Source organism: Vipera ursinii (genome assembly GCF_947247035.1).
Source record: "Vipera ursinii genome assembly, chromosome: 1".
NCBI classification, from domain to species: domain Eukaryota; kingdom Metazoa; phylum Chordata; class Lepidosauria; order Squamata; family Viperidae; genus Vipera; species Vipera ursinii.
In genome coordinates, this window is record NC_139512.1 from 129,748,517 (window position 1) to 129,771,440 (window position 22,924).

A 22,924-nucleotide genomic window follows, 5' to 3' on the forward strand; every position below is an offset into this window, starting at 1 on the left:
AGAATAACATTTAATAACACTTCATTTGAGTGCATACAGCCCTTTTTAATCAGTAAATCCAGAGGTCACCGGTTCATTTTATTCATTTTCAGAAAAAAACCACAAAGAATTTTCAGTCTTTTATAAAAGTAGTTATTGCACCTTCCCTAATCAGTCAAATTTAAATGAACTTTAATCAGAACTATCAGTGAGAAGTTGATCAAGGTATTAGATTGATGGCTGTATCTTATATTTTCTGGGTATATTTTCTGCATTTATTTGGAATAGTAACCTAAAAGTCAGTAATTAGCAGGAGTGTACCGTATTTTCTGGCGTATAAGACGACTGGGCGTATAAGACGACCTCCTACATTTCCTGTTAAATTATAGGGTTTGGGCTATACTCGCCGTATAATACTACCCCTCTTCCAACGCACACCAAATAAAAATTAAAAAAACATCAGATTTGATTTTAATATGGTAATTTTAATTCAAATGCTTATGACATGCAGGTACTTAGTAGGAAAACTGTCACTTATAAACATAAGGCTGTTTGTCATCAAACATGTAAACATAAAACAGTGCAAGTGGATTAAACTTTTCCTAATTCACTCTAAAGCTTTCCCTGCACAGACCAAATGGGAGATCCTCTCCAGGTTTTTCAGCCAGCCCGCCCAGTTCCTGAGTCAAATGTGTCCTTAGAGCTAAGCAGCTGCTCTGGCTGCTGTATTCCCCACCTGCCTTTCAAGTTGGGATAGACTGCAGCTGCTCTTCAACTTTAGAAGGAAAGACGCCCAGAGCCCAGCCTGTAAAAAATCACAGACTGCAGCTTCTTCTCTAACTGGTCCCGCTTTCCCTGCGCAGACCAAATGGGAGATCCGCTCCAGGTTTTCCAGCCAGCCCTGTCCCTAAAGTTTCAGCACCCGGCGTATAAGACGACCCCTGACTTTTGAGAAGATTTTCATGGGTTAAAAAGTCATCTTATACACCAGAAAATACGGTAATTTTTGTAAGTATTACACTCATGACTATGAGCTCATTCTGCTTACTATGGCCCAAAGATGTGACAATAAACATTTTTAAAGGACAAGTCGTCATGGTGTCAATCTTGTTTCCTCCCTAACCTTCTACAGAAAGATTTCATCTTTAGTTGCTCTGGTGTGAAAAAAAAAGGTTTTTCTTTCTCCTTACAACACAAAACCTGTTATAAAGACAATATAGGATACTAACCACAAGTAAATGGTTAGTCCACTAGCAAGAAACAATGGCAAGGAGACGGGCAGCAGGGAGAAGGCAGAACTGCTTAATTCCTTTCTTACATCTGTCTTTTGCATCTGGAAAGATATTCAAGGAGTGGGTTTATGAGCACCTAGAAATACAAGGTTTTTCCTAGAAGCCAGCATGGATTTGTTAAGAACAGGTCATGCCAAACAAACCTTATTGCTTTTTTAAATAAAGTGGCTGAATTATTGAACCAAGGAAATGCTGTGGATGTAATATACTTGTTAGATTTCAGTTAGACATTTGATAAAGCAGACCACAGCCTACAGTACATCTTGGTAAGATAGAACAATGTGGGATTGATGCTATCACTACCAGATGGATTTGTAGTTGGTTGGCTAAGTACACTCAGCGTGTGGTCCTCAATGGAACTATATCTATGTGGCGAGAAGTATGCAATGGGGTTAATCAAGGTTTTGTCCTGGACTCGATGCTCTTCCAATATCTTCATAAATGACCTAGATGAGGGGACTGAAGAGGCGCTCATCAAATTTGCAGGAATTGCTAAGACTTTGGAAGATAAATTCAAGATTCAGAAGGTTCTTGACAGAGCTTTGGGTCCTATCCAACAAGATGTAGTTCAGTGGTGAGAAAAGTAAGGTTCTGCATGTAGGTAGGAAAAAACAAATGCACAAAATGTGGGAAGGATATAGGTGTCCTGATGGAACACTACTTAAATATGAGTCAGTGTGCTGCAGCTTGCCAAAAAAGCCAAGGCAGTTCTGGGTTGCATTAGTAGAGAGATAGTAGCAAGATCAAGGGAAGTGATAGTACTGCTCTATAACACACTGATGAGGCCCCATTTGGAATACCGCATCCAGGTCTCATCACCACAATATAAAAAAAGATGCTGATGCCCTAGAACAGGATTTCCCAACCAGCACTGCTTGCACCTCCTGGGGGTGCGAAAACTTGGCTTTTCAAAATTATAGTGTATACACATAATTCATTGCCGTTATTTTGAACTTTTGTAAGGGGTGCGAGGCTATATAGTAGTGCCCAAAATTGTGGAAACCTATTGTGTATTTTTGAGGTTTGATGGCTAATAACACTTTTTGTAGTAGTACCATAACATTTTATATCAATGGAAAGATAATTTAATCAAGAATGTAATGCAACAAAGTTTGTTCAATTATCTTCTACTGTATTCTATGAAAACCTATAGCCAAATAACCAGAAAAAGAAAGCACAACTTGCTTAGGTTGATATCAGGTAGCTTTCCTTCATCTAATTGTAGCCAATGAGCATGACTGTTTAGAGAGCCAATCAGGTGTCATCTTGTTTTGGCAATGAGCCAATCAGATCACAGTAGGATTCAGTTACTGATGTCATGTGCTGAAGCTGAGAGGAGGACATTTGTCAGTGTGTTATGTGATCGCTATCAAATTGGTTGGGTTTTTTTGTGTGCTTTCATTTAGTGAGCCTGTAAAATGTAATAAAATTAAAGTAATGGTGCAAAGAGTTGACTGGTTGCCCAGAAAGCGATGTAAAATAGTATTATGGCTACAGTTATAAAGAAATTAGAAGAAAAAATGGTGGGAACTTAACCAAAGGTGGCATTTCTACTGTACACTTTTCCCAAAAGGTTTCCACAATTTTGGCCAGTACTGTATCAGAAGCATTCTAGGGGCGTGGGGTATAGAAAAGGGTGGGAACCACTGCCCTAGAAAGTGTGAAGAGAAGAATGATAAAGATGATAAGGGGTCTGGAGGCTAAATCCTATGAAGAATGGCTAACGATATATTTACCTTAACAAAGCTGTTTAGCTTAATAAAGAGAAAAGTGAGAGGAGATATGATAGCAATTTTCCAATACTTGAAGGACTGCCACAGGGAAGAGACTGTTGATTTATCCTCCTTAGCACCTGAAGGTAAAATAAGAAGCAACGGGTGGAAGCTTTGCAGAGGGAGATCTAAGAAGGAAATTCCTGCCTGTGAAAATCATTAATCAATGAAACAGCTTGCTTCCCAGAGTTGTGGGTGCTCCACTGCTGGAGGTTTTCAAGAAAAGATTGGACAATCATTTGTCCAGGATGGTTTATTAAACAGCAGAATAGCTTGTCTCCTGGAGTTGTGGGTGCTCCACTGCTGGAGGTTTTCAAGAAAAAATTGGACAACCATTTGTCTGAGATGGTATGAAGACTCCTGCTTTGAGCAGCGGGAAGGGGGCATTGGACAAAAGACCACCCTATGATTCCAGGTATAATGAAGTTAGGTGGCTTAATGTCACAGTGTTTTAGCTATGAGAGGCTGAGAAATTTGCCTTCTCTCTTTCTCTCTCTCTCTCTTTGATTTCTTGGAGGGTCAATGCTTTACTAAAGGGATCACAATACTTGTGAAACTCCTGATTAACAATTTTATGCCACTACTAAATTCCTCCCCATGCAATCTTTTCTCAATTCTTATTTTAGGAATAGAGCTAGATATTTAATCAGCAAATGAGAAGATTGGTTTTTCTCAGCCAACTCCCAAACCCCAAACAAGCATTTACATTTTTGTAAAGAAGAAAAATAATCAGTCTGTAACATAATTGGAAATTGGAAAGAGAAAAAAAGCCATCACAGAAGTTAATTTGTATACCCCTGATTATATTACAGCAGCAAATTTATGTGGAATGGTTCATAATCAATTGGATTGTCCTCAAAAACATATATATGCTGAAGCTTGTTTGCCTCATAAATATCATAGCTAGTCAATGTCCTCAATGAAAGTCAGAAGAAACTGACAACACTGAAGTTGTTCAGAAAAGCAAGGATAAACAAGAACTAGTGCTACACGTACAACAATTCTATCCGTAGAAAACAAGAAGCAATTTTCATTTCCTTAAAGGTAAAGGTAAAGGTTCCCCCGCACATGCGTGCTAGTCGTTTCCAACTCTAGGGGCCGGTGCTCATCTCCGTTTCAAAGCCGAAGAGCCAGCGCTTGTCCAAGGATGTCTCCGTGGTCATGTGGCCGGCATGACTAGACGCCAAAGGTGCATGGAACGCTGTTACCTTCCCAGCGTAGTGGTCCCTATTTTTCTACTTGCATTTTTATGTGCTTTCGAACTGCTAGGTTGGCAGAAGCTGGGACGAGTAACAGGTGCTCACTCTGTTACGCGGCACTCGGGATTCGACTTGCCAAACTGCCGACCTACTGATCAACAAGCTCAGCGTCCTAACCCACTGAGCCACCGTGTCCCTTTCATTTCCTTTTTCCCACGTAGAATTGGAGGTATCAGGGCAACATTTCGACGAAATCTCATCCGTCGTCCTCAGGCTTCAGCTGAACGAATGAAGCTGAAGCCTGAGGATGACAGATGAGATTTTGTCGAAACGTTGCCCTGATACCTCCAATTCTACGTGGGAAAAAACCCGAATGACCAAAGATCTACATACAAACACCTGCGAAAACCTCAGAAAACATATATATATATATATATATATATATATATATATATATATATATATATATATATATATATATATATGTATGTATGTTAAATGTTTGTTAAGCATTCAGAATACACTTGCTTAGTCCCAGACACGGGACAAATCTTATTTCCTGTTTCAGCCTAGCCCAAGGCCATCTACAGGCAGTAGCCACAGCAGTGGCAGCTCATATTTGTGTAAATTTGTGTTAGCAAGCCAAAAGATTTACATATATATATATATGTGTGTGTGTGTGTAGATCTTTGGTCATTCGGGGTTTTTTCCCACGCAGAATTGGAGGTATCAGGGCAACGTTTCGACGAAATCTCATCCGTCATCTTCAGGCTGGGGATGACGGATGAGATTTCGTTGAAACGTTGCCCTGATACCTCCAATTCTACGTGGGGAAAAAAACCAATGACCAAAGATCTACATACAAACACCCGCGAAACCCTCAGAAAACATATATATATATGAATTTCAGATTGGATTTATATACCAACAACAACAACAGCAGCAACAACAACAAAATAAACACTAGTAATCCCTTCTGCCTCTCTAAAAGAATCTATCACATAAACTCTCCTTGCCCACTGGTACAATGTCAGGATATCACTGTCACCCTCCTCAAAAAAGAAGAGAAGCTCAAGTTGTCAAAAGGTTGTAGGATTAAGGTAAGATTAAAGGTAGAAGTAGGATTAGGGGCTGGTTATGAAGCTGCAAGGGGAATCATTTGCTATAATTAGAAGGTGTCATTTTTTTAATAGAAAGGACCCTCTGGATTGGTTGTTGTTGTTAGCTGCGAAGTCATGTCTGACCCATCGAAACCCCATGGACAATATTCCTCCAGGCCTTCCTGTCCTCTACCATCTTCTGGAGTCCATTTAAGCTCACGCCTACTACTTCAGTGACTCCATCCAGTCACCTCATTCTCTGTCGTCCCCTTCTTCTATTGCCCTCAATCTTTCCCAGCATTAGGCTCTTCTCCAGTGAGTCCTTCCTTCTCATTAGATGGCCAAAGTATTTAAGTTTCAACTTCAGGATCTGGCCTTCTAAAGAGCAGTCAGGGTTGATCTCCTCTAGGACTGACCAGTTTGATCGCCTTGCAGTCCAAGGGACTCGCAGGAGTCTTCTCCAGCACCAGAGTTCAAAGGCCTCAATTCTTTGGCGCTCAGCCTTTCTTATGGTCCAGCTTTCACTGCCATACATTGCAGCTGGGAAGACCATAGCCTTGACTATATGCACTTTTGTTGACAAGGTGATGTCTCTGCTTTTTAGTATGCTGTCTAGGTTTGTCATGGCTTTCCTCCCCAGGAGCAAGCATCTTTTAATTTCTTGGCTGCAGTCCCCATCTGCAGTGATCTCGGAGCCCAGAAAAATAAAATCTGTCACTACCTCCATTTCTTCCCCATCTATTTGCCAGGAATTGCGAGGGCCGGATGCCATGATCTTGGTTTTCTTGGATTGGTTACACTATGGCTTACCTTTGGATATTTGACAGAATGGGGAGAGGTAATGGAAGAAAAGGCTTTCTGGCAGAATAAAGGAATGGAATTCATTCATCACAGTATCTGATTTACATCTGAGTATCTCCAGTATTTTTAAACATATTTCCAGGTTCAGTACAGAAAAGTTGATACTGAGGCAACTTAACTAGGTGCAAAGTATTCTGTGAGATTTTTCTCAAGCTACCTGTTTACATAGTGAAAATGATTACATTGGTTGTTCGTCTGTTGGGGAAACGGAGGAACAACCACACGGGAGAAATCTAAGGCATTGGGATCCATGCAGCAGTGCCAGCCAACTTTTTTTGTCTTATTATAATCGGATGTTCCAAACTGACCATCTCAACCAGTTTGGGAACTCCTCAAATCCCCAGTCAGGATTTTTTAAAAGATTTAATTGCTATATACCTGAAAGAGACCATTTAAATCACAGTTATGGAAAATGACTTCAAAGCACCTACATATTTTTTTTATTATTACATTTATATCCCGCCCTTCTCAGGGCGGCTTACAAGCTTAGCAGTAGCCTTCATTCTATGTATATGCCTGCTTATTAGGGCTTTCACACACACACACACCCCAAGCGGCATTATTACAAAGTCAGCTTATTGCCCCCAACAATCTGGGTCCTCATTTTACCTACCTCGGAAGGATGGAAGGCTGAGTCAACCTTGAACCTGGTGGGATGCGAACCTGCACTAATTGCAGGCAGCTGGTGTTACTTAAGGAGGCATTAGCCCACTGCTCCACCAAGGCTCTTAATTTTAGAAACAATGAAGAAAAAGCAAAGATACCTACTTTCTGTTCCATGCACAGAACCCAGCGAAGTCTTTGGCTTTTTGGTCTTCTTTTCCGTTGACTTTGAAGACTCTAAAATTGGAAACAGGTTGCAGGGAGTGGGGGAGAGGAGGAGGTTACAATAATTAAGAACCACATCACCATTTTGAGTTAAAGAGCAATAACTGCAATGAAAAGAGAACTCTGATTTGTCTGCCATTTGATTCTAACTGGGTTAGAAAGCAAATGGAGATTGTCGGCTGTTGTGATATTTAAATAACGATGACTTGGGACAGGCTAAAAGTTTGAAAAACAGAATGAAAATAGTTTTCTTTGCTCCCCAGGAAATGTCACGATTAGAACTCTTTAAATCTCTAAATTTTTAAACATCCATCTTATTACTTTACTCAAAGCATGCATACAGGTTATTTGGGTCATGTCCCATGCGGAAGGTTTTTTGCTATAGAAACATATGAATCTGCTGAAGAGGGCTTTAAATGAAGGGAGTTAGGAAAAATAAGTCTATTGAGCTAATGCTGAAAGAACTGATCAAGTTTCAGTTTTGGAGTAGAGCCACAAGGGCTGATATCAGGGTTTTACGCTAAAGACTTCAAGAAAATCAAGACTGTTTCCACGAAGATCACTCACATTGTGTATGTTCTACTCACACACAAAGAAGATGTTTGTATCTCTGTATCATTGCAAAAACGTATTTAACCAGAAGCAATAGTGAAACCAACAGAGTATGTACATATACTATTGGAAGATATATTCAAGCATTACAACATTCTTTTGGCATCAGCTATGTATTCTGTCTTTTGTAGTAATCTTACACCTTTGATTGCTGTAAATAGTCACTGGTGTGCTTACTTGTGGCAAATAAAAATCAGTTCCAAGCATTTAAAACAAAACAATGCAAAGCAAACAACATAACACAATACTCTACTGCATGGAAACAACTAATCTAATGCATAGGTCTGGTTAAGCAAGTTACTAACAAGGGCATATACTACAATAATTTTGATGAACACGAACTGATCTAGATCTGATCAGTGCTGAATGGAAACACTATGTCTCTTACTTGAAATTCCATGGGGGGAAAAAGATATAATGTGATTTTAAATTTTGGTGCATCTTTGCAAAACAATAGCTGCCTTTATTTCCAGTACCAATTTACAATCAAAATCAGTAACAAATATTGATATTTCTAGTATAAATTTAAAGCAAAAATGGTGATTGTTCTGGATATGAGCTACCTCTCAAGTTTCTGTTTCAATTATTAAGGAATGATTGGACATGGCAGAATTTAATATGGTAGCAAAAAAACTCCTATTATTTAGCAGCACTTTATTATACTGGCTGCAGTGGTTTCCTACATATACAAATCTTTGCTTCTTTGTATGATAAGTGACTACCTAATAACTTTATAATAATCTAATGGAAACTGGAGAGCGAAATGCTATGGTACTGTTCTAATTTCATTGTGAGTAAAGGTGAGTTAAAGTTCAAAACAAATTTGCCTTAAACAACTACAAGAACTAACTTGTTCTAATGATGCAACATAACCTTATAAAGACACTGAGGATCTTGCAAGATATCTTGCAAAAAGCTTTGATCTACTGGGCTTTGATCTAATGCCAAGATTTTAAATTATCCTCAGATGGCTTAAAGAATTACATGTGAACAAAAAGATGCATTGGGGACATTAAAGAAGGAACAATGGAGATGACAAATATATCTGTGACTAATAACTGGATACTGAGAACCGACATTCTACTAATGTCTTTAGAATTTAGCACATGGCTGTTCACTGTCCAATAGTGAAGAAGATGAGAAGGCCAGTACCTGAAATAAAGCAATTGTGCAAATGATGAATGGAACAATTGATATTTTTTAAAAAAATCAGGGATTCATATCTGTCTTGAGTGTCATCTGCACAATTCATTGCAAATTAGTCAGCATGACTGAGGAAGGTATACAGCCAGAGGACCTTGGTGATGGAAATTTCAGTTGTATTGTTCTACACACAGAATGACCTCTGCTGACATGACAATTTTCCCCTCACTTACCCCTCAAGATTCTGCAGAAACCTGCAATCTATAAGGAACTTATTTTCAGAGCAGGTTTAGGAAGCCTACAAGGGTTGCAGCTAGAACTGGAAAACTATATGAAATCCCACTACTGTATATGAGCAAAAATCTACAGAATAGTCCTCCTTTAGCGAATGCTTTGTAAAATGTCACTTTGTAGTTATGACCAAGATGAAACAGTAACTTTATGACCAATCCTCACATTCACAACCTTTATAGGTCTGTAAAGCAAAGGAAAGCTGAAAAGGGATTGCAATGCAGTTGCAGCTTCACTTGCCAACTGGTTCACTTAGGGATCAAGTTGCTGGTTCCAACTGTGGATGAGGAGTACTTGTGTAATGTTTTTCTTCTTCCCGTATTCTAAAACTAAAACATCCAGTGATGTGTAACTAATTTGCAGAGTCCAGTGCCACTGCACGTGAGTAGTATAAGTACTTACTTATACTACTGACGTAATGGGTTTAAAAACTAATTAGACAATTAATTAATGAAATGCCTATCAGGGACTATTAGCTATGATGATGGATTATATGGAACAATCAGATTTGGAAAGAAGGAGTTACTAAGAACTAATTTGGAGTAGGATGTGTTATTGGGATGTAATTGGTTTTACATTAACTTGTTTTATCTTTTACTTTATAAGTGTTATATAACTTAGGGTGATATCTGAATCCTGCCAACTTCTCCCATTTGACAAACAATATCCTAGGGTGATGAATCAATAGAGTCCAAATATTAGTTCCGAAACTGACAGAGTAGCCATGTCGAAACAACTCAGTCTAATAGACCCCAAAGAGAAGATAGGTGAAAACGTCAGCCTTTTGAGCCAGACCAGGTCAGGAAACAGACACCAACTCTTTTATTGTTTTAAAGGTAAAGGTAAAGGTTCCCCCGCACATATGTGCTAGTCATTTCCGACTCTAGGGGCCAGTGCTCATCTCCGTTTCAAAGCCGAAGAGCCAGCGCTTGTCCGAGGACGTCTCTGTGGTCATGTGGCCGGCATGACTGGATGCCAAAGGCGCATGGAACACTGTTACCTTCCCACCATAGTGGTCCCTATTTTTCTACTTGCATTTTTACGTGCTTTCGAACTGCTAGGTTGGCAGAAGCTGGGACGAGTAACAGGTGCTCACTCTGTTACGTGGCACTCGGGATTCGATCTGCCAAACTGCTGACCTTCTGATTGACAAGCTCAGCATCCTAACCCACTGAGCCACCGTGTCCCTTTATTGTTTTAGGTATTAATAAAAGAATCTCAAAAACTGACATAAATTCTCTCTCTTCCCATTTACACTAAAGGGAATCAAGGGAAGGCAATCTTAAGTGTTTTTTCCACCACCCCCTCCTCGCCACCCCTTTTGCTTATCTGGGCTGCTGAGGTTTATATGAATTCCTTCCCCAAGGTCATCTCCAAATTCCTTTATGGAAAACAATAAATTGCTAAAAGGCAGGTTTTAAGTAAAATAAAATTAATATACTGACTAAATAAAAAGTCTTAGGGATAATCTATGTAGCCATGAAAGCCACATGCACTTTGATTTAAGCTTGAGTTGGTTTTGTCTGCTTGCATTAAGGGTTGTGGATGAAAACTAGCTAAGAAACAGGCATGTCCAGAAGAACAGAATAGCACAGGCTCTCTTCATTATTATCCTGGTTGACAAATTTGTATCACAGTTCCAATTCAACAACAAAGCACTAAAACAAGAAACATTTCACTTTTTTTCTCTCTTTACTTCACCTGTGCTATTAGTTTGTTACAATTAAATTTTATCTTATGTGCAGTAACTCATCATTTGATTAAAATGCTCCAAAGATAGCTGTTTCTTTGATACAGAAATAGTCTTGATAATTATATTCCATAATTGTATTAATAATACTGACAGGGTTTTAAAGCAAATTCAGATTTAACAAAATTGACAGCGTGGAGGGTCTTTAATTGAGACACAATATAGACACATGATTAGCTGGTTTAATGTCCCATTCAAAAGCCAATTTAATATGGAAAGAGTATGGAGCAGAAAGAAACTAATAGGAGTCCCCCCCCTTTTTTTGGCATAGTTTTAGGAATGGGAACCAAGATAGGAAGGAATTGGAATGTTGACATAAACAGAATCTGAATAGTACCACCTAAGGACTCTTAAGAACAGTACTGAGACTTGGGTCCATGTACTTACCTTCCACCAGCACGCTGCAAATGCATTCTGATTTTCCTGCAGTATTCTCAGCTATGCATTTGTATTGGCCCTCATCCTCAGGAAAGGCCTTGTCAATGGTCAGTGAGCACAGTGAGCCTAATGGAAAGCAAGAGACAAGTCACATAAGTGCAGTGATCTAAACTGAAATGAACTCTACTCAATGAAGAACTGATAAGACCAAAACCATCATCTTTTCCAAATTTGCATGAAAAAAAAAGTTCCTAACGTAAGAGAAACTTTGTAGTCCTTTTCTGTAGGCCAAACGTTTGGTCTTACTTTTGATTCATGAAAACAGGTTTTCAGAAATTAAAGATGATGTTATGATTAAGACATCAAAATCCTTAATGCCTGCCTTTATCTCTTCTTTTCCAGTGCAATTTCAAGTCAACAATTTGGGCATATTCAGCCAGAACACAGAAAGATATAAACAATTCAAACAGTATCCTTTGTTCTGGTTCTCTTAAATATGCTGGAATTACAGCATCCAGAAATTTCCAGATAATATGACTGATGACCATGAAACTATTCCTATAGATTTTGCTTCTGTCAACTTTATTCAAGATGTTGATTCAAAGAGAAAACATGTTTCCAAATCCAACTGTGTTTATAAACCTAGTAGCCTTCAGATTTGTGGGAGCATCCCTCAACATCAACTGTTCCTGGGGTTGCTAAGAATTATAGGTTAAGAAAATCTGAGGAACCATGTTTTGCATCCCTATTCTAGAAAAAAGTCACTTGAACAATACAACATACTATACCACCATGACCACTCAATCTAGTTTAGAACTTAATACAGTCAAGTCAATTCTGATTGCTCATCACAGTACAAACGCCAATCTCTCTCTTTCTCCAAATGTCAGGGCAGAGGATGTTCACTTTAGAATTAAAAATATTTGATGTCCCAGGCTTTAATCATGCACAAGGGTTTTCCTTAAAGTACTTCAAGTAAATGTACAAACAAAAAGCAAAGCTAGCTATGTTTACTAAGGACACAACATTTTCCAAAATTTCTATGACCTAGGTAATTGCTTCATTGCCTGGGTTGGGAGACCATATGTCTCTCAATGAAACATTTGGTATTTCCTCCACAAAAGCCCTTGTTGACCTCCAGAGATGAGATTCTTTTCTCATAGTTCTGAGAAAACTTTGTCTGGTGACTCCAGTCTGGAATTCTGAATTTTTTGGCACCATACAAAATAAAATCCCAGGAGAGAGAACAACAGCAGTGCTGCAAAAGCTGATCTACCCCTTCTCTGATTTGTTTATATAGCTGTCAACCAACTAATAGTGTGTTATGAAATTTGTATGTCTGAAATGAACACTGCAATGTTTTGAAGCAGCAAATTCAGTGCATTAGGCACAACATGGTCAAAATGTTTATAGCTGGGATTATAAGAGAACATGTTTCCCAACGCTGTGGGAAGGATCCAATCTTTCATAGACTTTATAGCATAGAGCTATAGGCTCAAACACTCTTAAGACACTCTTGAGTTTTGGACTTATTTGAAGGTGGTGTTTGATTTAACTGAAATAGTGCAAACTTGGCAAAAGATTTCCAGTTCTTGCCAGCTTGATAGTCAGTTGTCTTCAAAACAAATATGCAAAGCATCAAAACAGGGTAGCTCTTGTGTTTTATTTTCCTATCTTGGCCAGCAAAACATGTTCCCTTTTCCAGCTGTAATAACTCCTGCTATGTACCCCAAGGAATCTAAAAAAAGTGATTGAGATGCTGAAATCTGAAAAACAAGGCTGAGGCATACAAGTAACCAAAGTTGGGAATTTAAGTTCAGCTGTCTTCTTCCTCTTACAGTCACATTATGCATTCCTGCTGAAGTATGCTACTTCATTTTAGCACCTACTTATGGTAAGTATCTGATGCACTTATAGCCTAGTTTTACAATACCCATTTTGTATCCTGCAAAAACACATTAATGCATTAAGGCCCCTACAGTACACTGTTCCATGAATTAATAAAGAGCAATAGTTTTCACAAGTAAGGTTCCAGATCTGGACCATAAATATAGATATGTTTTTTAAAAAATCAAATGCTCCTTCTGTCACTTTCTTGACTTTTTGATGGTGTGTGCAGTAGATAAAGCATCAGAGTTCTACTTGTTACAAGAGACTGGGAAAAATCATATATAACAAAGGAAAAAGAACAGCAAATGAGCAGTCTCATTTTTCACATTACTGACGCACCAAGAGACAGTTCCCTAGTCTCCAAATTATAATTTGGTAATCTTAGTAGAAGATGTATCTTATACTTCTTCTGTACACTGATTTGTGCTATAACATGGGAATCGGCTGGGATATCTGTTTTCCACAGGGACTATTCCCAGATCTACTCAACTCTAAAGAAACTCTTATGCTTTTTTTCCCCTAATTCTAAAATACTTCAGATAAAGGACAGAAACATCTGTTCAGTAAAACTACAAACATCAAAGAATTTAGAAAATTATGGTCCCAGCTGGTCAGGAACCAGAGCTACCCTAACTCCCACTAAGAAAGCATCTGGCAATGCAAGCAACATCCTGAGAATGAGCAATTCATCATTATATGTGGCATCCAATGTTTCTAAAATAATTGTGTGTTTCCAAATATGTAAAAAAAAAATCTTGCTATTGGTATTCATTTGCTCTTTTACAATAAACCCTGGGATAAAATTGATGCAGAAATGCAGAACAAAGACTCCATACGCTATTTTTAAGGCTACTGGCCATTTCTTGTATGTGGTTTTAGAAAAAATGGGTGTACAGAATATACAGAATACAAAGTTCGCACATAGAATAGAGGCTATCAGTGTTGGAAATACAGGTATTGTACTGGAACATACACATACTGGGATTATTTCCCCCCCTCCCCCATCAAAAAAGCAAAGCAATGCAGGAGTATTCCCAGATCATTTTTGAATAAGAAACATCTCTCAGATAATCTTTACATTTACTAAATGGCATAATTTGTTTTCATTTCTTTAAAAGACTTGTATGGCTACACATCTTAAAACACAACTTTGGGTGGCTCACGACAATAAAATTCTCAAGCTATAAAATTTTTAATATACAAATAAAACCATAATATACAACCAAAACCTCAGCCATTACCTTGAGATACCCCAACGGCCAATACTAAACACTGTCCCTGTACCCCAGCCTTTTACCTGGGTAAAAAGCTAAGTCTTGATGACCTTCTAGAAAAGGAGTGTCAAACTTGCCACGTCACATTAGACTTGGTGGAGCAGTGGGCTAATGCCTCCTTAACACCAGCTGCCTGCAATTAGTGCAGGTTTGAGTCCCACCAGGCTCAAGGTTGACTCAGCCTTCCATCCTTCTGAGGTAGGTAAAATGAGGACCCAGATTGTTGGGGGCAACAAGCTGACTTTGTAATAATGCCACTTGGGGGCCCCCCGAAAGCCCTAATAAGTAGGCATATACATAGAATGAAGGCTATTGCTAAGCACATTGATTTGTGCTTTAGAATGTAAGTCGCCCTGAGTCTTCGGAGAAGGGCGGGATATAAATGGGATTAAAAAAAATGACCTTCTAGAATAGGAGTGTCAAACTTGCCGCGTCACATGATGTGTCATGAAGTATCACAATTTTTTCCCCTTGCCAGATCTGGGGTGGGCACGGCTTCCATGTGACGCATTCAGCCCATGGGCTGGCAGTTTGACACCCCTGTTCTAGAAGGTTAAGAGGGTAGGGGCCTGCCAGATCACCAGAGGGAGGATTTTCCATAAGGTAGAAGCAGCCACACAAAAAAAAGGGCACACTTCTCGGGTCCCACTCAATGGGAACATTTTAAAAAAGGTACTGGAGAATGCCTACCCTATCAATCTGCTACGATGGGTAGACACTCTCAGAAAAATTGAATAATCATGGCAGAATAGAAAATATAATTCTAATTCATCAATTATTTATTTTACCCAGCAATCATTCTGCAGTCACTGATTACTAGAACAGTTATTTATAGAAGAAATCTTGCTAAGGAAGGGCTGGCATATAAAAATTGATAGCAGAACCTTCTACATATAATTTGTGTTAAAGAAATTGGCATTATTATATGAATTGGATCATGTGACCTCCCGTTTGGACTACTGTAACGCTCTCTACATGGGGCTGCCCTTGAAGACCACTCGGAGGCTTCAACTGGTGCAGAATGCGGCCGCGCGAGTTGTAATGGGGGTCTCCCGATACTCCCATGTAACACCTCTACTCCGTGAGCTGCATTGGCTTCCGGTTGCCCTCCGGGTGAAATTCAAGGTGCTGGTTATTACCTATAAAGCCCTACATGGCCTGGGTCCGGGCTATTTGAGGGAACACCTGCTGCCGGCATCAAACACCCTTCGCCCAGTGCGCTCCCACAGGGAGGGTCTGCTCAGGGTTCCGCCGGTAAGAGATTGCCAGCGGGTGACACCCAGGGATAGGGCCTTCTCAGTGGGGGCGCCTGCCCTCTGGAACCAGCTGCCGGTGGAGCTGAGAACTGCCCCCGACCTCCGATCATTCCGCCGGGGCCTGAAGACCTGGCTCTTTGAGCTCTCGGGCCCAGGCTGAGGAGAAATTTTTAATTGGGGTTTTAAGTGTACAGGGTCAATTTAATATTTTTTTAATTTGGTTTTTTAACTTTTGTATGGTGGATTTTTTAATTCCCTGTAAACCGCCCTGAGTCCTCAGGGAAAGGGCGGTATATAAATGTAACTAAATAAATAAAAATAAATAAATAATATGGGTATGAAATATGGGCTTTGCTATAAATTGAATATCTGATTTAGTTAATGGAATATTCTCTTTTAGAAAGGAAGATAAGCTCTCTTTTAAAATCCATTTTAGGCTTCTGAATAAATTGGCAAAGCAGAATCCATGGCATTTCCATAAAGTTTCCCCTGAACAGGGGAAATGGATAGGACTTCGTATTTTGTAGCCTATACTGTATTCCAGAAATATAGTCAAGACTACTGTACTGAAAAATATGTATTTCTTTGAATATTAGTCACTGAGAAGTAGTACTTGTCTGATAATTTTAACTCATTTTGTGACAATCTTACTCTTTTTTCTCTCCTTCCCTTTCCTATGTAGTTCATGCAATTGCCATCTAGTCCCTCCCTCACCATTTCATGTTATATTTTTAGATCAATAGCCTAAGTAAGATCCTGAAGTTGAAACTCAAATACTTTGGCCACCTAATGAGAAGGAAGGACTCACTGGAGAAGAGCCTAATGCTGGGAAAGGTTGAGGGCAAGAGAAGAAGGGGACGAGAGAGAATGAGGTGGCTGGATGGAGTCACTGAAGCAGTAGGCGTGAGCTTAAATGGACTCCAGAAGATGGTAGAGGACAGGAAGGCCTGGAGAAACATCGTCCATAGGGTTGCGATGGGTCGGACACGACTTCGCAGCTAACAACAACAAGCCTAAGTACAGGGTTATCTGATTAATAATTTTTATAAGCTACCTTTTTTGGCTAAAGAAATGGATAACAATTATATAATTATGCATACACTCATTGCATTTAAACAGGATTCCTATGATTGATGTCTTAAAGTTACTAAATTATATTCTTGCTTTGGGCATAGTACTTATTTAAACTTCAAATGTCATCTATACTTTTTCTACTCTAATCTGTAACAGAGCAAAAACTAGAATAGCAGAGCCAAATGAATAACTCTGAGACAAGAAAAAAATATATATAGTGAGAATGAGGATATAGGCTGAGGGCTTAATATAGTTATTAAAACAAACTCAGTTACTGCCTTTTAAGTATGCACACATGCATATAGTAAGTAAATGGATAAAACCAATGAAAGAATTATGACTTCCTAGCTTGGTCAAATGAATATTTTACTGCTTATTTTCTAGTGTACCTACTGCATGAAGTGAATCCCTATTCATCCTAAGCAAATTTATGGTTTCTAAGAATAACATAGCTCAAACAGTAGGCAATGGTGATACATAGATTGCATCAAATATATATATATATATATATATATATGTCAGGTGCAATTCACAAACTGATTGTCTAGGGGCAGTAGATTGGGTTTTAATCACTGAAGACATCAAGCTAAGGAATGGAGATACAAACCAGGAGAAAATTTCCTCCACCCTCTTTGACTAGACTCTTCTAGGTTCTGCTGTATTTGCATTTTGATTTTAGAAAAGTTGGGTATTTAAGATGTTGGGATCCATGATTTCTATCAACTTCTCTGCAATGATTTTTGTAATACATTCAAAATACATTGAACGGTAGCCTAGAAATATCGTAGCCAATGGCTTGCTAATTTGGTGGGCATACTAAATGAAGCAGTATACTGTAGGTACAGAGCTACCTAGAGACAGCCCAAGGCCAAGTCCTCTCTATAACTTTGGCCTCACTTATATGATAGAATAACCCAAGGGAGGGGCAGTTGTGCACAGTGCTTTTTTTTTATAAAAGAAAAAGGTGCTGGAACTCACACATGTCATACAACCCGCCTTGCCTACCCTACAAGGTGCCATCCAAAAAAGGTGCCGGAACTCCGTTCTGAGCGTTCTATGAGGAAAAAAGCCCTGGTTGTGCATATAGTATTGTTTAAAGGCAGCAGGATAGAAACCAGGAGACTATGAATTCTAGTTCTTTTCCATTGCTAGGAATCAAGATTGACCTGAAGACATGCTTGGGAGCACAAAAATAAGGGAGCTGAGGACAATGTCAGAAAAGTAATTAGGCCCATTTCTAACATCTACAAGGAAAAATGTTTTTTATAGAGCAGCATTCCATCTTATGATACACAACACTGCAGTCTGAAGTATCAAATCCTAGATTTCACATGTATGTGAAAACTAGGTCAAGTGAATGTACAGATTTAGTAAAATAAAAAAATTAAAATACTATTACAGTTAAGAACACCATTAACACCATAATTCTCCTGAGTTGACATTGAATTTTATTGGAAATTAATATTTTTAGAGACTTGTTATCCCCAGACTATGCATAAATGAATGAGAAATAGCTTACTGCTATATGCCCCTGCCTCCTGTTAACTGATGGAAATGTAAGTACAGTAATGAGAAAATTGTTTGCTATAATATCAACAATTGAGTTCATCATGTCAAACTCCGTATCTAATTCATACCCTGTTCTAACACATGCCTTATTTAATTGTGAATTGTTGAAGTCAACACAGTGGTCTAAGTAGTCTTGAAGATTCATACCCTCTAAAGGCCCCACCTCTGATATGGCTGTGGCTCCATTTCTTCTCCTCAAGGTTTCTGCCCTTGTTCACCTGTGCTGTTGGTACTAAGAGTGGCAGTCAGGAAGATGAATCCAAGCCAGCGCTGCCGATTTGACTACAACTTCTCTCTCTGACAACCAGCTAACTTTGATGGTATTGGAAGGACAGACACCAATGGAAAAAGGAACATGCACACCCTTGATCTTACTTTTCCCCAAAATTACCCTGATCATTAAGTTGGAACTGTGGCTAGTATGGGGAATCTCTGATCATTCAATGGTACTGAAGTATAATTCCCAGCAGCCAGCATATCCAATGATGAGGGATGACAAAAGTGTTACAGCTCAGTGGAGTGCAACAGGCTCTTGGGAAGAAAAAGGGCTTTATTTAACTTCAAAAGCATGTATTTACTTTTTATTTTTGCTAAAATAATAGCAAAGTGATTATTACAATTTATCTCTTATACCTTTATTTGCCGAAAGCTCACATATACCAGTGGTAAGTGACAATTTTAAATATGGATTGCAGAATTCAAGTAAGATATTAAGATAAATCTTATCAAAAAATATCTTGTCATTAGTTCAAGTATTTCAGTATATTAAATCTCTTCAGGGTGCTCCAATGCCTTTTGAGGCAATACACAATCATTTCTTCCATAATCATTTCTTTCTCTCTTTCTCCCTGGACGTATACAAAGTCTTTATACTACTTTCTTTCAGTTGATCATGTTATATAAAGTCCAGAAAAAGAGTAAGATATAGTTAAATAAAAAAGTTAAAGAGAGAAGTAAAAGAAATACAACTAGAATTATTTTACATCAAGAGCATTCACTTTCATCTTACTTTGTATGTAAAATGTATATGTAAAAGGAGGTCTTAATTCAGCCTTCTTCAGCCTGGGCCTTTCAAATGGTTGGGACTATAACTTCCAAACTTCCCAGCCACCATGGTCTTTAGCAATCCTGGGATTTCCAGGGGTTTCCAGATAAGTAAAAGTTGCTCTAATATTTGGCAAAGAATGTTCTAACGTCTGCAATTAGAACTTGGTTGGATGACTTTTACATTATAATTTAATCTATAGGTTTGAGGGAATTAGCATATACTCATTGTTTAAATAATAATGATATTCTAACATCCTTGTAGAGTAGTAAAAGCTAAATTATCAAATAATATCAGTGTGAAGTAATATTTAACTTGAGCAAATTGGGAATTAATTTTCCTATATTTTGTCTCAGATAACCTTGGACCAAAGAACATGTTTAAACAATATAAATCCCAAAGCTATTAGTTATTGCTGTTCCAATTTCAGCACAAAAGCAAATTTTTCATTTAATATGGTAATTAAGCCAGGATTTAGATACTGAAATTGAAAGGCTCTAATTGCTATGAAGGAATTCCTCATCTGAAGTTGCATTTTAATTGTTAAAAGATTTAATTAAAAACATAAAACCATGTTTACATAAAACATAAACCTGAATTTAAAGGTTTTTATATATATAGTAAAAAAATCACGATATCAGAGAAGTAGGTTGTTGCCTTGCTGTTTACATCAATTTACCTTCTCGGGAGAGAACAATAAACTTTGATGATTTGATGACTTTGCCATCCAGGGTCCAGATGATAGTAGCAGGTGGATCTGAGGAAACCTGACATTGCAAGACCAATTTTTCACCTTCTACTACTTTGGTATCCTGTAGCTTTTCGGTAAAGGAAGGTGCTATTCCCTCAGGATCTATTTTGTTATCTTTTTCTTTATCTTCAGTTGTCCCTCCATCTACTGCTGGTGGGCAATCCCCTTTGCAATTACTGTCATTCTCACTCTCTTTCTCCCTTGAGCTGGAATTAGTCACTTGGTTTTCATTCTTGGTGCTAGCATTCGGTATTTTATATCTAGAGTTGGTATCCTGGGACTCTGGAACGGTGCTGGTCTCTGGTAGTTTCGAAGTAGCATTGACGGCGTTCAACGTCTCGGATGTCACAGGATTTTTAGAGGTGATGCTGATGTCTGGCACTTTATTGCTGGCACTCGATTTCTGCACTTCAGAGTTGGCATTCACATTCTGGACTTGAGTCCCAGGGCCACCATTCTCTGTTGGTGTTTTTTTCTTTGCAGCAAGCACAGATCTAAAATCTGGGGTGCTTGGCTTTGGCTTTGAACCTGCTGCCTTGTCTGGTAAGGAAGGTTTGGGAGTGCCCTTTTTTGCCAGTACTCCACGAAAGTCTACCTGTTGTGGAGCATGGACCTTCCTTTCTTCTTCTGACAAGGTTTTCGGCTTGACCTGCCGTTGCAGGGTACCACGGAAGTCCATTTGTTTGGTTGGGATTTCCTTCAACTCCTCCTCAGAAAAACGTTTGGTGTTAACTTTCTTTGCCAGAATGTCCCGGAAGTCAATCTGCTCAGCCTCCTGTTGCCTTAGCTTCTCCTCTGTGCTCTCTCGGGTTTCTACTCGTCTTTTAAGCACTCCACGTACACTCTCCTGCTCTTCCTCAACTTGCTGGCCTTGCCCAGTATTCCTCCTGAAGGAGCCACTGATGTTTCTGAATGTCAGTGCATCCTCTCCACAATCAGCCTCTTGTCGTACTTTCTGCCTCCCACTGTAAGCAGAGAAGGGTTTGAGAGGGAGAGGAAGGGGCGGGAAAAGAGAAATAGGGGGAGCAAAGAGCTGGTTTAACGAATTCAGGAATCACCCCCTCAGAGAAAGGACAAAATATGTTTATAGAAGGGAAGGCTGATTAGCAGAATAGTTTATTGCATCAATGATGACTTCAGGAACCATATAAGGGAACTAAATTTTTTTAAAAAGTGCTCCACATTGTCAGCTGTATGATAAAAACAGCTTGTTGGGTCACATTTGGGGATTAGATTGAACAGCAGCCAGCTCAAGTCTACAAGGAAAGAGAATTAGCCGAGCAAAAAATAAAACCCGCCCACATAAGTTCCTGGGAACTGTACTCACTTTTTTTGCATTCCTTCTTTGGAAAATGAACTTTCTCTCAGCATCAAAGATACCTGACAGTTGCATTCTCCAACTGGGTTTCTGAAAAAGTACAACAAACTGAGACTCGGCAAAAAAAAGGTTGCTCTCTGTTAGTACACAGAAGAGATCAATCCTTCACTATGCTGATTTTTTTTGTGTTCCCCAGCCAAGCATCACAGTAGCAGTTAGCTACTTCATCATTGGCTAGAAAGAAACATTATTCTTCATCCCACTCACCCCCACCCCAAATGTTTCTCATCAAAATAAAGCTATAGGTGGAGATCAGAAGAGAATATACCTCTAAACAAGTAACCTGAAGAAAGGTAGCAGAAAAGTAGGGGGGGGAAGAGCCGCTTTTACATCATCTACACTCTTTCCAATCCTTGTCCGAGTCTTTGTTTATACAAGACCAAGGGTTTAACTTTCCAAGTTAAAAGATATTAAAACCAGGGTCTCCTTTCCCTGCTCCTTCTTTTTCCCTCCCCCATCAAACAGTATAATCAACCCTCATGGATTGTTTCAGCCTGTGCATGTTTATATTTAAAATAATAATAATAATAAAAGTGTCACCATATATGGTGCTGAGCCCTTATTCTTCCTTTTGCAGAGGAATGCCAGAAATGCCTGAAGAAATTGACTCCCATTAAAGTCATTAAAATACTTTCCCCTCTTCCCAACCGCCCCCAGGGCCATGTTACGCTTCATAGCAGATACATCTTCAAATGGTTCATCTCCCCAAGAGATGTTAAAAAAAAAGGGGGGGGACATCACTCAGATTGTGTAAACATTGCTACCACATCCTAAGCAGCTTGCCGTTTTATGAAAAAGCGCTTTGTTTGCCAACTGCTGGAGAAGAGGTAGACATTATATCAGATGAATTTTCAAGATTTTGCTATCCCAAAACTAGATCTAAAAGTGCTTTTTTTTTTTAAAAAAAAATTGTTTTTACGAGAAATGCCTGTTCTACTTTCAGGCTTGCTGTACTTCAACAATGTTCTCAGAATAAAACACAAGGCTAAAAATAATATCTTAAAATAACTGAATAAACTATAGTGTGCTTGATCCATACAACTAGAGCAGACATGTCAAACACAAGGCCCAGGGGCCAGATCCGGCCCGCGAAGTGGTTTCATGTGGCCCGCGAAGCCATCCTGGAAACAGTGAGGGAACGGCCCCCACTGCCTTGGCCCTGGGCCAGAGACCCTCCTTCTGCCAGAGACCCTCAGATCTGTCCCACTCCTGCCCAGGCCCCCAGAGGCACCCTTGATGCGAACAATGCAGAGTTGGCCATGCCCACCCAGTACGCCATACGCACTCTAGCCACGCCCTCCCAGTAGGTCACACCCACCCAGGCCACACCCACCCAGCCCCGAGGGCAACCGCAATGCTGATGCGGCCCTCAATGAAATTGAGTTTGACACCCCTGAACTAGAGCATAATTTCTAAACTAGGAGTAAGAAATTTACTTCTATGGAGGTTCATATTTCCAACTGAATGCTATCAGAATTTGCA

At 39.2% G+C, this 22,924-nt stretch overlaps 1 protein-coding gene across 2 annotated transcripts in view; it reads right to left on the minus strand.

The window, feature by feature from the left end:
* The window catches only part of MYLK (myosin light chain kinase), a 190,013-nt gene that overhangs the window by 48,727 nt on the left and 118,362 nt on the right, over nucleotides 1-22,924 (minus strand). Inside the window, exons 1-5 of one of the 2 annotated variants that reach the window (XM_083377919.1) lie at nucleotides 21,711-21,833; nucleotides 21,392-21,472; nucleotides 19,993-21,029; nucleotides 11,215-11,331; nucleotides 6,972-7,043 (exon numbers count right to left, since the gene is read on the minus strand). In XM_083377919.1, the coding sequence (XP_083234045.1) occupies nucleotides 6,972-7,043; nucleotides 11,215-11,331; nucleotides 19,993-21,029; nucleotides 21,392-21,435 (1,270 nt within the window). In that variant the 5' untranslated portion in view covers nucleotides 21,436-21,472; nucleotides 21,711-21,833. Of the gene's footprint in view, nucleotides 1-6,971; nucleotides 7,044-11,214; nucleotides 11,332-19,992; nucleotides 21,030-21,391; nucleotides 21,473-21,710; nucleotides 21,834-22,924 lie in introns of those variants that run through there. The other variant, XM_083377923.1, reaches the window with a different exon arrangement.